The following is an 18,395-nucleotide window of genomic DNA, read 5'->3' on the forward strand; positions in this document are numbered from 1 at the left end:
AGGTCATTCAGCGCTGAAAGGAGAATTGAGAGTAAGAGGTTTAAAAGGTGTAACAGGAGGAAAACCTCGCCGTTGCACCATGAAACATTGTCAGAAGAGGGTGGAAAGTAAGATGGAAGAAAGAGAATATGAAAGGAGGTACAGTAAAAGGAATGAAAGAGGTTGCATCTAGGGGCCGAAGGGGAGCTGCAAAGAACCTTAAGTAATGCCTACAGTGCGCCGCATGAGGTGCACAGACGGCACTCCTCCCCTACGAGGCTCTCCTTTCTATGTTGTATCTTTTGTCTTGAAAATTTTCATCCACGTACGCACTTCTTCTTCTCCTCCTTTTAACGTGCTTGTTTTCCCATTTGTATGGGGTAAGCACGATGCCTTCTTTTGAAGGACTTTGACTTGGCTTTGGGGTAGACTGTAGTCTCGATCGGCTGCCCTGCCTGTCATCGCTTAGACCCCGGTACGCACTCTTTTGAATAAATGTATACACACACTCACACCCCCCCACACACATATATATATATATATATGTGTGTGTGTGTACGTGATTATACAATCCCATATACAAAAGGAATTCCATCCGCACAATTATTTTAAAATTTTCACAGGTGACACTTTATTTTGCCTTTATTTTTCATTATTAATATTCGACATCTCGTAATCAATATTTTGAAGTGTTTTCCAATCGTAGCAATTAATACCGAAGCTTCGATGTTCTGTAGTGATGATAACTTTGAGTTATTTTAAAGTTGCGTCAATATATATACACACACAACACACACATATATAATGTATATATACACATCATATATATATATCTATATATATGTGTGTGTGTGTGTGCGTGTGTGTGTGTTTATATATTGAAGCAGCTTTAAAAAACTCAACGTTATCATCACTACAGAACACCGAAGCTACGGTATTAATTGCCATATTTGAAAATCACTTCAAAATATTGATTGCGAGATGTCGAACATTATTGAATAGTAACCGCAAAATAAAGTGTTACGTGTGAAATATTTTAAAATAATTGTTCCGAAGGAATTCCATTTGTATATGGGATTGTATAATGCTGGCTCAATTTTTTTATGAATCAGAATCACTAAAAAAAAGTAAGGTGCCTTAATTGAATAAATGTATAAAACTATATATCACAGGCACCACGTAGTAAGTGTAGTCGGTTCCCTATGAGCATTTGAAAAGCTGAAAAGCAACTTCTGGAAGGACTGTGAACCTTATAATGAAATTATTTTGCACACAAACATACAATAATCAGATATCACAAGCAATAACTTGCACTGCGTCGATTAAACATTTCAGGTTGTTGAGAAATATACCTAGCTTCCTAATCCACTGAGGTACCGCCGAGCAAACCTTCACTACACGGGGTTCGTCTAAGTTAAATCCAGGTGAAAATAAAACTGACGCCATCCGGATGTATTAATGCACGACAAGCGTGTAAGTGTTGCCATATACTGCATTACTGAGCTAATATGGAATCAACAATGCATCTGCATTTTTCAACACAATCACGATTTAAGAAAAAGACGTGTAATCTGGTTTATTTATTTTTCATCTTTTCATAAAGCTTAGCCAGTACATTACAGAAACGTCTTTAAATATTTATTAATATACATGTTCCACACCTTGGTCACCTTGAGAGTCGTGAGTAGGAACGTTTCCAGCTCAGCTGAAAGTCGCGCTTAGTGTGTGGGCGTTTGGGACGTTTGTACGTTAGTATGTCGGTTTTTGTACTGATGGGCATTTTGGATAACTATGCCCATCAGTACAGGGGGGCTTAAGGTTTTTAGTGATACATACCAGCCTCTTGTAAAGGGATATGTTATAGGTTTAACATAGTATGGCTACTTTAATATAATTACGGTTATCCTTTGAAAACTTCTGAAAGAGTTCGTTACCCTCTTCATCCGAAGGCTCTGAACAAATTCAGACAAATCACGCAAAACATTGATTATAACTGCTTCCTTGTTCATGAGTATTGCAATAGGAAGTGGTGGTTGTTAATCTACTAAACAGTTGGGCAGGTATTTAGAGACAGGCATCGGTATGCCGTAAGCAATCAAGTGAGAGCATACCTTGTCAGGAAAACGATAAAGGCGTCGTGTGTAAACTTACAAGTAACTGATTTCAGAGCTTCCACTTCACATTTAATAAGTATGAAATTTATGGACAATTGGGTTTGTTGATTAGCAATTTCATCATTTATTAGTTTTTCATCAACACTGCTGTAATGTAAAGATTTTAATGTATACATATTTGTTTCCGAAACTCGCAAGAAATCGCAAAATCCTTCGGTTTTGTTGGGGTTATGGACTATACCCTCGAGGCTTTTAATGGAAAATTTTCGAGTAGTTGGCCCTGGTAGAAAATAGCTTATCGTCATTTTATGTCAGTTTATTTTCATAAATGAAAAATTAAATGAAACGTTTACATGCAATTGCTAGTTTGTCAATGTCAGAGTTTCATAATTTCTTTAGAAACACCAAAAAAGATCATTTATATGAACCTTTTTGGTGTTTCTAAAGAAATTAGGAAACTGTTTCTGACATTAGCAAACTAGTAATTGCATGTGAACGTTTCATTTAATTTTTCATTTCTCTTATGAAAATAAACTGATGAAATCAGGGACCTCTTTGACTGTAAGAACCTTGATTCTCGTGCTGGTTGTGTGGGCAGGCTTCACCACCCATCAGATAAAGATTAAAAGTCGCAAATTCAAAAGGAAACTACTTAGATCAGCCCCTCTCACTATCTTCTTCCAGAAATGCGGAATTCTCTACTTCGCCTGTTTTTCTTGAGTCATTTAACCTGCGTCAGTAACTTTAAAATGGATTTACATTTGCACACATTTCTTGAAGTGATCAGTCCTGATTTAGGAGCCATGCCCTTCTTGGCCTCTTCACCATACTTGATCGATTGGCATCTGTTAACTGGCGATCAGAACGATGGGCTGTACTTGAAAGGTTCAGATAAACAACTGAAACTGAAGTGTTCATCTACGAAAACGGTCATAGTTATTGAGAAGGAGGAAAGGAATGCTCTGTATTTTATTAAGTGATTTTATAATTTAGGCTGGGGATAATAATAATTTTCTTTCAGATACCCAACGTGTACTTAGAATTAGGAGAGAGAGAAAATATTCAGATACAGAAACGCCTTCTCCGAATCTCATGAACCTTGTGAAGTTTATTTATTTTTAAAAAGGTATACGTAGGTTTTAAGGATCAATGACGTCTGATTGTAAGGACATCGTTATTCGTAGATGTTTTACGTTGAGAAATTTTAAATCTATTTGTAAGTGCCGAGTTGTATAATATTATAGGATTCAATTTTCTCGTGCGTATTTTAACTTTAATGAATAAAGTAAAATATATTTATTTTTCACCCTCTATTTTCGACTTGAAAAAAATTCGGATTCTACTTTACAGGCTTATTAAATTGTTTAATTAAATCACTTAAAATAGGTCTCGAAAAATCACCTGATACTATGACTTAATATTTTCTTGTGTCAAATATAAAAGAACCTAAGCATCTCATTTACTTATAGGCCAAAGAGTTCTACTAAAGTAGTAAAGTAGCTAACAAAAATCCAGGTTGGGGGCTGTTTCTTTCATTCTGTTGCCAAACTTTAGAATTCTCTCTTCCCTGATTCCTCCAACCTCTCATGTTTACGGAAGCGGAACTCTTGTTTTATTTATGATTATTTTTCTTTAGGTAGATAGTGTATACTGCATTAGGCTACCCCGCCCCCACCCCCAACGGCATCGAATATAAAATGAATAACTAAATAATCGACGAATGAAGACTCAGCTCATAGAAAAAAAAATGGCCAGACTATGACCAATGGTGTAGTTAAGTTGCCTCGCCGCAGGGGCTTCCACCATCCGCCCCCCTCCACCCCGTGCACAAACATACACACCTCAACTACAAGTACTCCCTGATGTAGCAGACCAGTAACTCCTACCCCATTCCTCTGACGCTGATTACAGCACGATTATAAATTACGGCTAATTCAGAACACAATGTATTCTAGTACCTAAAACCATAGATACAATCATTCTATCGCACAGTTAATCGTTAACATGATAATTTAATGTACAATTAAATGGTACACGATACTCCTTAGAACGTCTCTGCGAATGCTAGTCGAGAACCTCTGCAAACTACTGCTTTATCCTGAGAGAGCAACGAAGGGCAACTTTGAAGTTCAAAACTTTTCTCATCTTCTAAGAAGTGCCGGTCACTGAAACGGGAAACTGCCTGGGTTTCCCGCTTTCACAATAGGATATTCCAGTGTAAACTATGGCTGCCATGCCTTTGTGGGGAGAGAGAGAGAGAGCGAGAGAGATGATGATGAGGAAGAGGAGGATAAACTGATCAAGTTTCTTATTTATTCGCACACAAACTTGTGCATTTCAGACAGAAATCAACGAATAAAATGATGACCCGAGACGTTGTGGTTAGCACACACACACACACACACACACACACACACACACAGTTAGCAATGTAAGGAGTTGCGGTTGAGTCTATGGAGGTTGCCTTGGGCGCCGTTTGGAATGGCAGCTCCGATCAAGGTCACACCCAATCAGCTCGCCCGGTTAACCGGTCTGGAATAATTTAATTTCCTTCAACCCTAATTTACTTGTTTATTCATTTATTTAGGCACCTTAATCATTTCATCTCTGTTCTGCTGCTTTCTCCCAAGTGAGGACTGACTGTATATTGAGGAAGCCTGTTTAGCAAGTTCAAAGGTTCTTCTTGGCTTTCATCTTAGGAATGTAACTTATGTTCATTACTGGTCATAATTATGCAGATTCCCTTTGATTTCCAGTCACATTTGAGAGTAAGGTGTACAGGAAGAATTAATGCACGTAAAAGAAGAATAAAAACAAAAGCATATCTCGAGAAGTAACCCGACCAGTACGGAAAGGGGAGAATTGGGAACTTCAAGTTTGACCTTTAAATGTGCTTTTTTTCCTATTTTGTTTATACTTCCCACATCACGTGAAGGCTTTGGTTGACTTCACTTGATTTATGAGAGTCCCGTTCACATATGATCATTTTACTTCATTTGAAAGGAATCTGAAATCGTTTGCAAATAAAGATTCCTTATTCTCAATACACCATATACAAGTATATGTAATATACATATGTACTCGTATGTGTGTACAGTATACATTCACTGATTAGTTGTTACACTTTATAAACGTAGCCCCAGAGAAAAACAAGACAATAATCAATGCAACGTTCATCCTCTAATTGATTGTTGAATTAGAGATGAACCCTGTGTAGAAAAACATTGTCAACAGTTTCCATCAGACAAGATACTTTTATCGATAAATAAATAGGAAACAACAAGAATGAACTGTTAAGTAAGACGGGGTAAAGGCGACCGAGTACCTTCTTTTCCTAAACTGATGTTTAAAGTAAAGTAGTCTCTCTAAGTTTTTTTTTATATTCTTAACCTGTTGTCGAACTGGTCTTCGTTGAAGGAAAAAAAGTCACTGCATCCTTTTCCGGGGCTTTTTTTTTATTCTCAAAATCCCAGATGGTCCTGTAATTGAGACTTTTCGAAACCAGTAAAAGAAAAAGGTATAACATCATGCAGAAAATATAAGGTAGAAAAAAAAAAGAAAGAAGCATAATGCGATTCTGAAAGCCAGTTTTACGTTCGCCAGAACTTTCATCATGGAAGACGTGCATGGGAATAAACAGGTTTCCTTTGCTGGTGGTGGCTGGTTGAGGGACGGGGTTGGTGGTCGGCGTTGGTGGGTGGGGGAATATAAGTAGTCGTTAGCCAGCATCTTGCAAGTTTTTTTTTTTTTTTTTTTTTTTTTTTTTTTAAGTACGATTGACGTAAACCGGGTTTCTTGGATGTACAAAATGATGAGGTTTGTTCTTATTGCTTTTTTGTTCTGTCGTGTATTTCATTTCCAAGCTTGACTTCCCAAGATTTGAAAGGTACAGTACCTAATATTAATTCAAGTTTCTCCGTGCGTCGATTGAGCCTTCACTAAATTACACGTAATAAATCATGATTATTTCTATGAGCTATGTGTAGTCAGACACAATCCCTCGACCTTGTCCATGTAGGAATAGACAGTCGGCAGCGGTCAAAGAAACAAACTTACGATCGTGAATCGTCGTATCACGAAGGATACCTTCAATTAAAGTTCTTCCCTTCGTTCCATCAAGGCCCGCTCTTATCCTGTTCCCCTATTGTCAGTTATGAAAGAAAGAAAAAAGTAGACCAATAACTGTTGAAGATGTGATGTTGGATGGTAATTTCCAAGACTGAACAGAGGTTTTATATGATGAAAAAATGCCGTGTAAGATTTTAGTCTAACGAAATTCGAGCATGTTGTTCTTGGGTCATTTTGTGACTTCACATTGGTTTAAGCGTGCCTTTGACTGCTAATCTGCTTATAAACAAATAGATATTGTTCGCAGTGTCATTATTATTATTATTATTATTATTATTATTATTATTATTATTATTATTATTATTATTATTATTATTATTATTATTAATGGATACGTATATTTATTTTTAAATATCCGTACCCATAAATAACTGTGGATTTGTTTCTCCATTATTATTATTGTTATTTAAAACCTTAGGCCTGATATACAACCGTAACACGCATCGTGCCATTAGAGTTTGCAGTGTGTAGTCAGTACTGGTAGAAAAACTGGAGACTCGCATATTCAAGTTCCACGTAAATGTAGCCGCCATGGTTTGGAGCTGATAAAGTTTACCAGCAAGGTAGGCGAGATGCCGGCGAACGGTTTCGTGAAACGCCGCCAATGCATTTAAGTGTTTCCGTCAGCAAAACCCTTTTTTTTCGGGCGACATTAACCAGAGTGTAAAGTTCAAGGATTCGTTCTAAGAAATGTTTATAGCCCTGGTCGACTTGTTTCCTATTTCGAAATCTTACGACAGAAAAACTGAGACAGCGGAGTTACGGAACCGAAAAAATGGGACGGGCAAACCACTGCCTTCTGTCATATTTTTTTTTTTTTTTAGCCAGACACGAAAAAAATAACGCAAACAAAAGTTAAGGAAGAGGAGTGGGTCTAAACTACGAAGGATGCGAGAGACCTGAAACCTTTGAGTCATGAAAAATAACAGCAGGAAGAGAATTGCTAAGTTTGACAGTAGAAAGAATCCATACATCAGTCGATTTCTTTTGGGTTAGGCTCTACTTCTTTTCCTTCTTTCCTGTCTCGTGTGTCCATCGGACCCGGGCTAGATACAGGCATAGTACGTTGGCCATCCTATCGGCCTTTACATAAAAAAGTTTTGAATACTTAAATGATTAGGAGTCAAATCGCAACACTGACGAGTAATCCTGGAACAACAGTTCTTTTTTTTACAACCCTCACATTTTATTTGCTTCTATTAGTGTACATTTACGGATAGCTCCACGATGAAGAGTATGTGCTGTATTAGCCCAGCTTAATCTGTCACAAATGAACGAATATGATGTGGGAAAACAAACTTTCAAGGATAACGGAGATCAAAGCCTTTAGAATAGTAATGACAATCTTTAACTCGCTATTCCTATGAGATATCTAACCAGAAAATGTCTGTTTACGAAAAAAAAAAAAAACCTGAAGCTGCATCGTGCAGCGTGATTAATGGTCTCCTGAGATGTATAAGTAATGAAAGGCGAACAATATGAACACTATTAGACCTAAGTGCAGTGTTCGGTACAGTAGTACGTGAGCTTATTATACAAGGCTTAAAACAGATGGGCTTTGAAGATGGTGCTCTAGAATGATCTCAGAGTTACCCCGCTAGTAAAACTTTTGAAATATCAATCAATAATCGTAAATCTGTGTCAACAACTCTGCCAAGAGGAGTACCACAAGGCAGTTACTTACCTTAACCTGTATTTAATTGTCTTCTCGTGACACGTAATATAACTAACAGCCTTCTCAAGAATTTATTTTGAAACGCCACCAACTCCCTATCCTCCACACCTTCGCTGTACCGCGAATCGTGTCCATTTACCAATTCCTATCTAACCATAGATTTTTTAACCATAATTTTATTGTTTACTGACAGTAAATTATTATTCCATAATGGTTTGCATATCAGTACAATGTTCTCGGCCTAATCAGGATCAGACAGCTTCGTGCACACAGTGTTCTCTTTCCAAATCCTATTCGCATTTATTTCTACAATAAACCTTTGCATGAAAAAAAATATTGCCGGAAGAAGTAAGAGAGTGATAGAATCTCACCATTGCTAACTTCAAATGGACCGATCAATATTCACTCACCATAATTTTATAAAAATTGCCTTCATGCAAATTATGGATAATATTTACACACTTCTGAAGGATCCCATAAAATCTCATCTCAGAGGCCAAACACTATCCAATGCTTTATCAAAATCTACGAGACTTAAAGGAAGTAACATCTTCATCTCACTGGCTTGTGGCATTAAATATCCTAACAAATTAATATCAGATTATTACATCCTCTTCTTTTCCTGGAACCTGCTTGTTTTTCCCTGATCTGGAATGTGAGGTATACACCAACTACACGCGCGTACGCACACTAACAGTGAATAACTGAACATAAAAAGAATGCAGGCAAGCAACCAAGTGTCAGATGTCTTCCACAATAAAAACAATGAATGAATTTGACTTAATATGTATTGAAAAAACACAAGTTGTATTTATTCGTGTGTATTATGCACTACAATTAAATGGAGAAGCCGTTGCATCGGTTATCCCTTAAACTACTACTACTGCCTTTTCTCTGTCGCACATGAGAAGAACCCTAAAAGGTGTAAGAATGTTACCAATTTTACTGCGGTAAATGTTCTATTCCTTAATGAGAAGACTTTTTCTTCGTGAAATATAAAACTGCTGCTTGACGACAACCATCCTAGGCTGAAGACCGTATGTAAACTGAAACTTAAGGTATGGATACAAGTCGAAGTCTAACTTAGCCAAAGATCCAGACAGGGAGCCAGTGTATAACGGAGGCTTCACGTAGTGGTCTGGATGTTTCTAAGTATTAGCTCCGCACGGACTGTATGGAACTGTTCCGCCAGTATGAGAGACATTAGGGAGCCATATGTTCAAGAAGGGATTGGCTAAGGAAATCTATTATAAAAGGAACCATACTGACCTAATGTACCCTACTTAGCCTAACCTAGTAGGCCGTGTTACTTAGCCGGGGGGCTCTGCCCCCAGGACCCCCGGTGAAGGAAACTCCACTTTTTACCAAAAGTTCCCCTATAACACTGCGCATGTGCAATAGCAAAAATATAATCAGTTCGGAGGTTAATTAGGCTATTGTCGACCGACCAGAAATAGTGGTAAATTCTTCATAAGCAACCAAAATACTATGAAAAGTCAATTTCCAAGGTAATACCCAACTTGGAGCTAATACTTAGTTCTACTGTGGTCTGGCCTAGGTTGCTCTTTTGCCTAACCTGGGACGCCATTCCCTTAACCTGCAAGGCCGGGGGAGGGAGGACCAATGCTGTCTTAAAGGTTATTGGTTTAATGAAAAACTGAGGTTATTTGGTGAACTTTTATGGAAGAAGAATGCTGGGTTGGGCTAGGCTATATTAGAAATTAATTCTATACAGCTGAACATGTGTTTTGATTTTTAACTTAATACTTTGTATGTTTACTTTTAATTTGGAAAAGGCTGCTCATGCCAACCATATTAGTTTTAAGAATATTAACTGAGTGATCTGTTAAACTATTTTTTAAGAAAGTGATTAGATAAAGGATAGCTTATCAATGTGATTTGGTTGTTGGTTTGATGGCCCATACTACTGAGGAGCATGGAGAAATGAGTATAGGGTACAGTACTTAAGATGAATATAGGTTACCTGTGTGAATGTGAATTAACTTTTGTAAAAATTGTAGTCATGGTATATTTTGTAATACCAATTGGAATCAATTATTTCAGAGTCAGTGTTGCCAGCCAAGTAAGGATGCCCAAACAAAAGGATATTTTTGATAGTGACTCGGGAGAGGAAGATAATTTCAAGATAAATGAAGACTATGCAGAGCGCTATGATAAATGGAGATATAAAGAAGAATATGAAAAATGTAAGTGACTTATTGTAGTTATATTATACTGTTCAGTACTTGAAAGTGGCTTTCCATTTGTAATTATGTAATGGACATATTCTTTAGTTTGAAAACCACCACATTTGATGGTTTTTACAAGGTAAGAAATGATAATGATGAACTGATAAGTTAAAACATTTGGCAGGTGAGACAGGGGTTCTTTTTGTTGGGTAGCCTCACATATCTGCTAGCTATTGCATGATTTCCTTTAATTAGCAGTTTTATGCTAGGTCCCATTACCAAAAACAAGTGCCATCATTATCATAAACAATTCCACTTCAGTTTTCTCTTTATGGGATTATACATGAAATGAGTTCTCACAACTCTTCTCATCTTGTGCTCTCTCTCTCTCTCTCTCTCTCTCTCTCTCTCTCTCTCTCTCTCTCTCTCTCTCTCTCTCTCTCTCTCTCTCTCTCTCTCTCTCTCTCTCTCTCTCTCTCTCTCCCCCCTTTGTCAGTGTTGTAACTGCCCACCTATAGGCTTTCATTTTACTGCTAGTGTATCTACTTGTCTGACTGACTTTTTGATCCCATTTTATCTTAAGTCCAAACAATGTCAACGTGTCTTCCAGCCGATGAACTCCACATCTCCATGCCACTTCCTATTTTGTATTTGATCTTTCCACTGTGCTCTGACCATGAATCTCATTTGTTGTTCACACCTTTACCAAAATCTCCTCAATTTTCTTTGCCAAGGCCAGCAATATGAAACAAAATTGTTTATGAAATGTTTCATATACCATAATTTGTTTTTGTCTGATGACTTCCAGAACTACAGTATGATGCATTGTATTATTTTTTATAGGTATTCATTGCTTGAGGCATATACTGTACTTTGTTTTTGCATGATGAAATGCAGAACTACAGTATGGTGCAGTGTATTACTTTTATAGCTACTTTTTGCATGCTGTAATTTCTCCATTTTTCAATTTACAGTAAAAGCTCGGGCTGACACCTTAGAGTCATCATCTGATGAATCCTCTGATGAGGAAGGGGATGGCAAGAACTTTGGCAAGGTGTGTATCTGTAATTACTATATGTTGTACAGTAGTTGTGAAAGAAGGTAACTTTTGTAGGCTTGAACTTGGTGGTAACTTTATTCCTTTTCAAAATAACTTCAACACTTTCAGTATTTGGAGAATTATTTATACTTTGATGTAGAGCATATTTCAGCTCTTCCAATATTTTGCTTGAAATAATTCATTTATTCATTTTTTGGATTTCAGCCCACCAACCCAGAATTTGATCACTTATTCATTTTTTGGATTTCAGCCCACCAACCCAGAATTTGATCGTGAGTTTTTGATGTCAGTTGGGACAATTTACAAGCATAAAACTGGAGATGTGGATGTAAAAAATGTTCAGTTTTTCACTGGTGATTATAGAGTGGAGAAAGAGAAAAAGGAAAAGCCAATGACTTTGAAAGATTTTGAGCGTCATGTAATGGTAGAGCGCAAAGGAAAGTTTGAGGAAGACGGTAAGTGATTATCTGCGTTAGTTTTATAAGCTCACTTTGCATATAGCTGGTAAAATGATTTTTATTTTTCCAATGATAAATACTATGTGGTCATGTAAGTTTGAAATCTATTATTTTTGCTGGCGGCTGAAGTACATGTATCAAACTGCAGTCCAGTTTTAACTAGGGTGATAGTTACTCACTTGAGTAACATAGCTAACAAGAAGGCATACCCTGTGTCCCTCATGAAAATTGGGCATTCTTTTGATTAGTGTGACGATATCTCTATTCCAGTATTAGGTTTTTTGTTTAACTTCATTATTAAGACGTTGATGAATCAATAGTTTGGTTTGTGTCAATCTTCAAGACATTGTTACTTTATTTATCCTTTTGTATGCAGAATATTTTTATTAATTAGCTTAAATTGCAAAACTTTTTACTATCATTTGTTTTGTAACTTTTTTTTTATCTATACTAGAGGTGAACGCTGAAGAGATTGGAACTACAATTCAAAAGAGTTCTGAAAAAGTCAAGTTTGATGATGGACTTGATGACAGTGACGATGATGATGGTGATGGACTGTTTACATCAGGCCTTTTCAAACCCAAAGAAGATAAGATTGAGGAGACTCAGGAAGTAAGTAAATGTTTTACTGTATCAGTTTATGATGTAGGTCTCTATCTTAATTTATAATCTGAAGTACAGTTTATGGTTAATACCATCATATGTGTTGGCTGCGTATGGTGTTAAGTGGCAAGAAAATACTCTCAGATCCCAAAGATTAAAATGGTTTGGGATGGTCATTTATGGTGAGAAGGAATGAGGAACAGTTCATCAGAGAGAAAGTAGGTATGAAATTAGTAGGATAAAAATCAGTAGAAACCCTCAGAAGACCTCAGTTAAATGGGACTTCAAGCAGAAAGTCTATCTACAAGACTGAAAAGAATGGAGAGAATTCATGACAAATCTTACCTGAAAACTGTTCTGTACGTTTGAGATGTCCTAGGTGAATGAGTTCCTCTTAGTTGTAACATTCTGGACTCAACATAGGCAATGTGCCAACGTGCCTTTTCTGTTGACAGGCTAGCCTGTAGGATTTTCTATTTGGTATAAACTTCTGCTTCAGTTTTATCTCAGTTTTGCTTTTAACCTTCACGTGTGAATTTATCTTATAACTTCTGCTATATAGAGTTTTTCACAGATCTTGGCTGGTAGACTCAAGTTTCAACTGACAGGTGCTTTGCATAGTGTATGCCATAAAAGACTCAGATCTCTGCTCTTGAAGGTACTGCACACATGGATTGGTCTTCAAGAATTATTTTAACCTTAAGGTTATTAAAGCCCCTTAGGGGGATATTGCTATCTGTGCACCTCACATGATGCACTGTAACCCATTCTCAGTTCCATTCTTCCTGCTTGCTGTCCAGCTTCTCTAACTGTTACTTCTTAGTGTAACTGTGAGGCTATCTTATCATTCACTGGAGATCCATGTACTTCATCGCATTTATTTTCTGGATCGTTTTTTTTCCTGTGTCATAAGCAGTGAGTGGCTGAAATGCTCCCAGGTTAAGGCTTTATAGCCTACATTTCATGATTTACACATTTTACAATTAATTAACCCTTAAGGGATGGGCTAAATATATATTAAACACACCCCAGACCGGACAAACTTTAAGGTTGGCCAATTCAAGAAAAAACACATCAACGGAAAGAGGAAGATTTGTAAATGCACATGGTAAATGAAAAAAAAATGCTAAAGATTTTTCCTTACCTTCCATGGGAAGTTGAAAGTGACTATTTATAACCCTGTGTGGGGCCTCTTTTACAAGACTCTTGTAAAAATATGCTGATTTTACCAAGTTATACATGTTTGTACAAATAATTTATTTTATTTTGTAAAATTATAATTACAGCTCACGCAGTATCGTAACAGATAAGAACTAAAATCGGTAACAAATTCTGAGTATATTTGTTGTAAAATATTTAAGAGATTTACTGAGATGGGAGTAACTTTTTGTGAGGTATGCATGTTTTTCTAATATTTCTTTGCAAAATTACAATTATAGCTGACATACTATCATAAAAGATAAGAACTAAAACCAACAGCAATCCCTGGGTATATTTAGGAGCAAGTGAATAAAAAGATGTCATGGGATAGAGAGGGGCAATACATTCCCCCCATCAAGTCTCAAGGCACACTAATCCCCCCTCTGTCCTGTGCTGAGCTACTACAGTTGCCGTAAGTCATTTATTGACCGCTGAAGTGCTATAAACATCTTTCCCACTAAATTCATCCGAATCGTTTAGCGCATAATATTAATACTCATATGAGTTAGCCTGTCCATCACTCAAAACCTGTTATAGATACTCATATAATGATGCCCGTCCATTAAGGGTTAAGAAGTAGTGACTCATCATTTACTGGAAACTAAAAAGAATCTCTTCTTAATAATGCAAAACTTTTTAAACAAACCCCTTTTTTAAAACTAATTTTGTTGAAGGATTTCTTGACATATTACTTATGCAGGTATGCATGTCCTCCAGTGTGTTAAGATGTTATACTGGTTGTTAGCTGAGTTTCAGGTGTAAAAGTGGTATGCATTGTGTATTTTCTACTCTAGACTTCATTGCAAAGCCCAAGGCCTTTCACAGCACCTGTTCTGAGGAACTTCAATGAATGATAGGGTAGTTATTAGTAAGAACAGTCTTCAACTAAAGTCCTTGAGACTCACTGGTCTGGCTGTGTTGAACTTTTCACCTTTGTTAGTCTCATCACAGAAGAATCTGTTTTTGTTGTGGATTTGTGAGTTTTTTTTGTAGGATCTACAAACCACTTTCAGATCATGATAAAAGTTTGAGTAAATGAAGTTAAACATGCATATTATTTTTTGTCAGTCATGTTCTGTGTCTTAGTATGTTAATGTAAGTAGCTGGAAGTGCTATTCGTCCTTTTCTGAGGTTTGTCTATCTGGATGTAATCACAAGGACATGGCTTATTTCAGGCAGTTGTTCAGACAAAGTCTACAAGCTTCTTGCATTTTCTCCAGTTTTTTCTCTTGTATGTGAATGTAAACATGTAGCAGTCATTATTCAGTCATTATCAATTATGCGTTTTAAATTTGCACAAGGATAAATGTACATGTGTAAATCATGAAAGTTACATAAAGAGTCTGCTACTCATTTCCATAGGTGTGTTTTACTTACAGCAATGAACAGATGTGTTTTGAAAGGGTTATGAATTGTTTTTTTGACTTATGTAAATTTTCAGTTATGTTGTAAGGGGTTCAGGAACCTAACCTTTACAAATGTAAAGGATTCTCTGTGGTTACATGGCTAGTTTCTAAAGGTTGAATCATTTGAATATACTGTACTATATATTTTGATTAATGTTTCCATAAAAACCCATTACAGTACTTACATTAAGTGATTTTTGGCTCACAACATGGCTTAATTACAAGTAATGGGTTTGTTATGTAACAAGCCTTGGAAGAATAATTATTGATAGTGATTCACCGTGCCTTGAGTTTCAGAAAAGCATTTTAATAAGCAGGACAGTATGTGAGCATGCTAAAAGCATTGTTGAGATCTCATATAAAATTTAGAGATACATTTATATGGTCATTGCTGATTTATGGGCACCACTCCCAGTTCTGTAAGGTTCAGATGCAAAGAGTAGTCATAAGTCTGATAAAACTATAAAACTATCAAGAGAAATTGGACTGGTTATATCTTTAGAAAGAATGGTGGCTTATTATAGTATGTATTCACTTGAGCACATCAAAGAAAGAGAGGGTATGGGAAACCAGGATGAGGAGACTGCAAAGAGATGTGAATGATATTGATGTGAAAGCGATGGTTTAAGAAGTGAATATCTGGTGAGAGTTAATTGAAACCTGGAGGGTCCCTTTGGTGCAAATGGTAAATAATAATGGTATATACAAACTACTGTAATGGTTAACAAGGAGTTTCCCCTCTTCTTTTCAATTGGTTGCAGATTTTAGCATTGCTGTGCTGGTGTAAAAAAATAATTTCTGCAAGTGACATAAAGTTCCTCTTCCTCATGGTTTACATGGCTTATTCACAATATTAACACTACTAACATTTTAGGTTTTGCAGAGCGGCAGAAAGTAAAAGTGGTAGCAGTATGCAAAATATTTAGTATAATCAATTATAAAATTAATTTCCATATAAGCAACTTACCAAGTAATTAGATAGCTATTAGTTTCCACTCACATGACAGCTAGAATTTTAAAAGTCGCAGTAGCGCTTAATTGGTTTTGTGTAGGTGACTACCCCGCCCACTATCGGGGAACAATAGGAACAACAAAGCAGGTCTCACTTCATTTCTGGCTTTCAACGTTAACATTGAATGTTTGCAGCAGCTATTTTTTATTCATTTCATTGGTATTTTGAGTTTATCCTCAGGATTTGATGAAGCATTCTCAGATTTGTGTAGCCTTCAAGCTTGTTAGCTTAGCTTAGGTTATTTATTACCTATTGTCTTGTTAATTATCATGTCGGACTCAAGTTCCTCCAGCATTAGGTATTGTCTGGAGGGTTGTAAGACCAGGTTAACTAAATTGACTTATGATTCTTATACGATTTGTGGAAACTGTGGGGGACAGATATGTACGAAAGAGCAAACGTGATGATTGTAAAGATTTGGACGATAAGCAGTGGAAGGTGTCGAAATCCCACTTAGATAAGCTCGATAGGGATAGGAAGAGGAAGGCGGCCTCTGGAGCCGAATGTAGGGCTCATAGCCTAGAACCTACGCCAAGACCTAGTGTTGTAGATGATCTTTCAATTCCCCTATTCCAGCTTTGTCTCTCATCCGCAGTTCCCCTACCATTGTACCACTAACTCCTGTGCCTAGCTCCCATGCTTCCAACCCCGATGCCATTGCCAGTCTCGAGTGCAGGATCAATCACAAGATTGATTTAGTGGTAAATACAGTGGCTGAATTACGGGCGTCCCTAAGGGTCCGTATGGACAAAGTGTTTAGTGATAATCCTAAAAGTGATAGTGTCGTACAAGTGCAAGTGTAGGAGGTGGCTGCCCATCCCACTGGTTCTCCTAGATGAAGGTTCCTGTCATACTCCCCTGACCCTGGTGGAAGACATACCAGAGGTCCAAAGGAGGCTGGTGGGGTTTGCCCACAGGTAGTCGCCCCTCAGGTAGAGCCTGCCACACACGCCCAGGCTTTGTCAGACAGCCGTTGGAAAGGCGTATCAGTTAGTACGCATCAGTTGTCTTCCGACTCGGAGAATTCCAGCCCAAGCAAGAGGCGCCAATGGCATTTTCTAAGCAAGTCTCATCCTCTGAAGAGATGTACAGACCACATAGTCAGCTCTTTGCCACTCCCTTGTACGTGATTTAAGGAACTGCCTCAGAGCCCTTAACTGTCCTGCAGTACTTGGCGCAGTCCACAGTACTTTTCGCCTGAACATTCTTTTGCAGAGCACCAGTATTTGGCACCCAAGCATTCAGGCGCCTATCGTCTCATGAGCACTCAACGTCTTCTCCCAAACGCCAAACGCCAGCTCCAGTCTTCAAGCACCCGCTGCCAGCCTCTGAGCGCCTGCTGCCAACCTCCAAGTGCCCGCTGCCAGCCTCCGAGCACCCAGCACCAGCTCTCAAACATTTGGCACCTGTTGACAAATGCCCGGCGCCTTCTTTGCCAGCTTCAAGTTCTTCTGTGCCTGTGGTAGGAGATCCGTCCTTGGCACCTATCAAGCAGCAGTTGGCTAACATTCTGGGTATGGTCAAAAAAGCTCCTTTTATAACTACAGTACAAGAGCCTGCTCCTTCGGCTTATGCATCCCTGCTGAGATATTTCCTGGCGACTTTTGCGTCGTACTTCAAACCAGCTGCCCCAGTCTCGCCTGCCTTGGCTTTCCTTTTGAGAAACCAAGCTGATGTCAGTGCTCATCTTCCCAAGATGATTCTTTCCTACTCTTTGAGGAAAGCACTTAAAGAGGTTTGGTGATTGGCTCTTGTCGAAGAGAGAGCAGGGCAAGGCCGCCTTTGCTTTTCCGCCTTCGAGGTTGACAGCCAGGAGATACCTGTCGTATGCTACTGGAGAAGCTCCATCTTTGGGAGGCGCTGCCTCCTCCCAGGGAGACTACTTGGGTCTCATTGACTCAGCTCACCATTCAGCCTTCTCGTCGGCGAAAATTATGTTTACTTCCTCGGAACTGGATCACCTCGTTAAGAATATTTTTCAAGTGTTTGAGGTATTCAGTTTTCTTGCCAAGAAGATCGAGGACTGTACTGAATTGACAGGAGACTTCACTGCAAACTGGCTTGGCCTACTGTCCTGCACGGACAAAGCCATCAGAAACAGCTCCCTTGAGCTTGCCTCTCTTTTCTCTCTTGGGGTTCTAAAAAAGAGAGAGTTGTGGTGCTCCTTCACTACTATAGGAGTAATTTCTGTTCAGAAGCCAGGCTTGCTGTACTCTCCTTTGGACCACATTATCTGTTCCTTTGGACCACCTTTATCTGTTTCCGCAGTCCACAGTCGAGATAGCTGCGGACCTCCAGAAAAAGTCAACACTGGACCTGTTAGCACAATCTTCTAAGCACCCTAAAGAACCTTCATTGTTTGGCGATAAGTCAGTTTCACATCTGCAGCAACAGCCCTTTCGTGGGAGTAAGACAGAGTTTTCCTCCCAAGCCCTGCCCCAAGATATGTTTCTCAGCCAGGTCAACCAAAAGGACTTCTACCAGACCTTCGTCCAAGAAATGAAATGTTAGTCCTTCGTGCACCAGTAGGAGCCAGACTTCTCCTTTTCTGGGAGAGGTGGAGTGTCAGGG

General features: G+C 38.2%; 1 protein-coding gene across 4 annotated transcripts in view; it reads left to right on the forward strand.

Annotated features, from left to right (window-relative positions):
* Window positions 1-18,395, forward strand: part of LOC136842700 (protein KRI1 homolog) — a 72,322-nt gene that overhangs the window by 32,187 nt on the left and 21,740 nt on the right. For 2 of the 4 annotated variants that reach the window (XM_067110369.1, XM_067110368.1), the window contains exons 3-6: window positions 9,961-10,103; window positions 11,060-11,139; window positions 11,396-11,600; window positions 12,058-12,215. In XM_067110369.1, coding sequence (XP_066966470.1) covers window positions 9,961-10,103; window positions 11,060-11,139; window positions 11,396-11,600; window positions 12,058-12,215 — 586 coding nt within the window. Of the gene's footprint in view, window positions 1-6,699; window positions 6,785-8,772; window positions 8,955-9,960; window positions 10,104-11,059; window positions 11,140-11,395; window positions 11,601-12,057; window positions 12,216-18,395 lie in introns of those variants that run through there. The other 2 variants (XM_067110371.1, XM_067110370.1) reach the window with 2 other exon arrangements.

The sequence above is a fragment of the Macrobrachium rosenbergii genome, chromosome 10, assembly GCF_040412425.1.
Source record: "Macrobrachium rosenbergii isolate ZJJX-2024 chromosome 10, ASM4041242v1, whole genome shotgun sequence".
NCBI lineage: Eukaryota > Metazoa > Arthropoda > Malacostraca > Decapoda > Palaemonidae > Macrobrachium > Macrobrachium rosenbergii.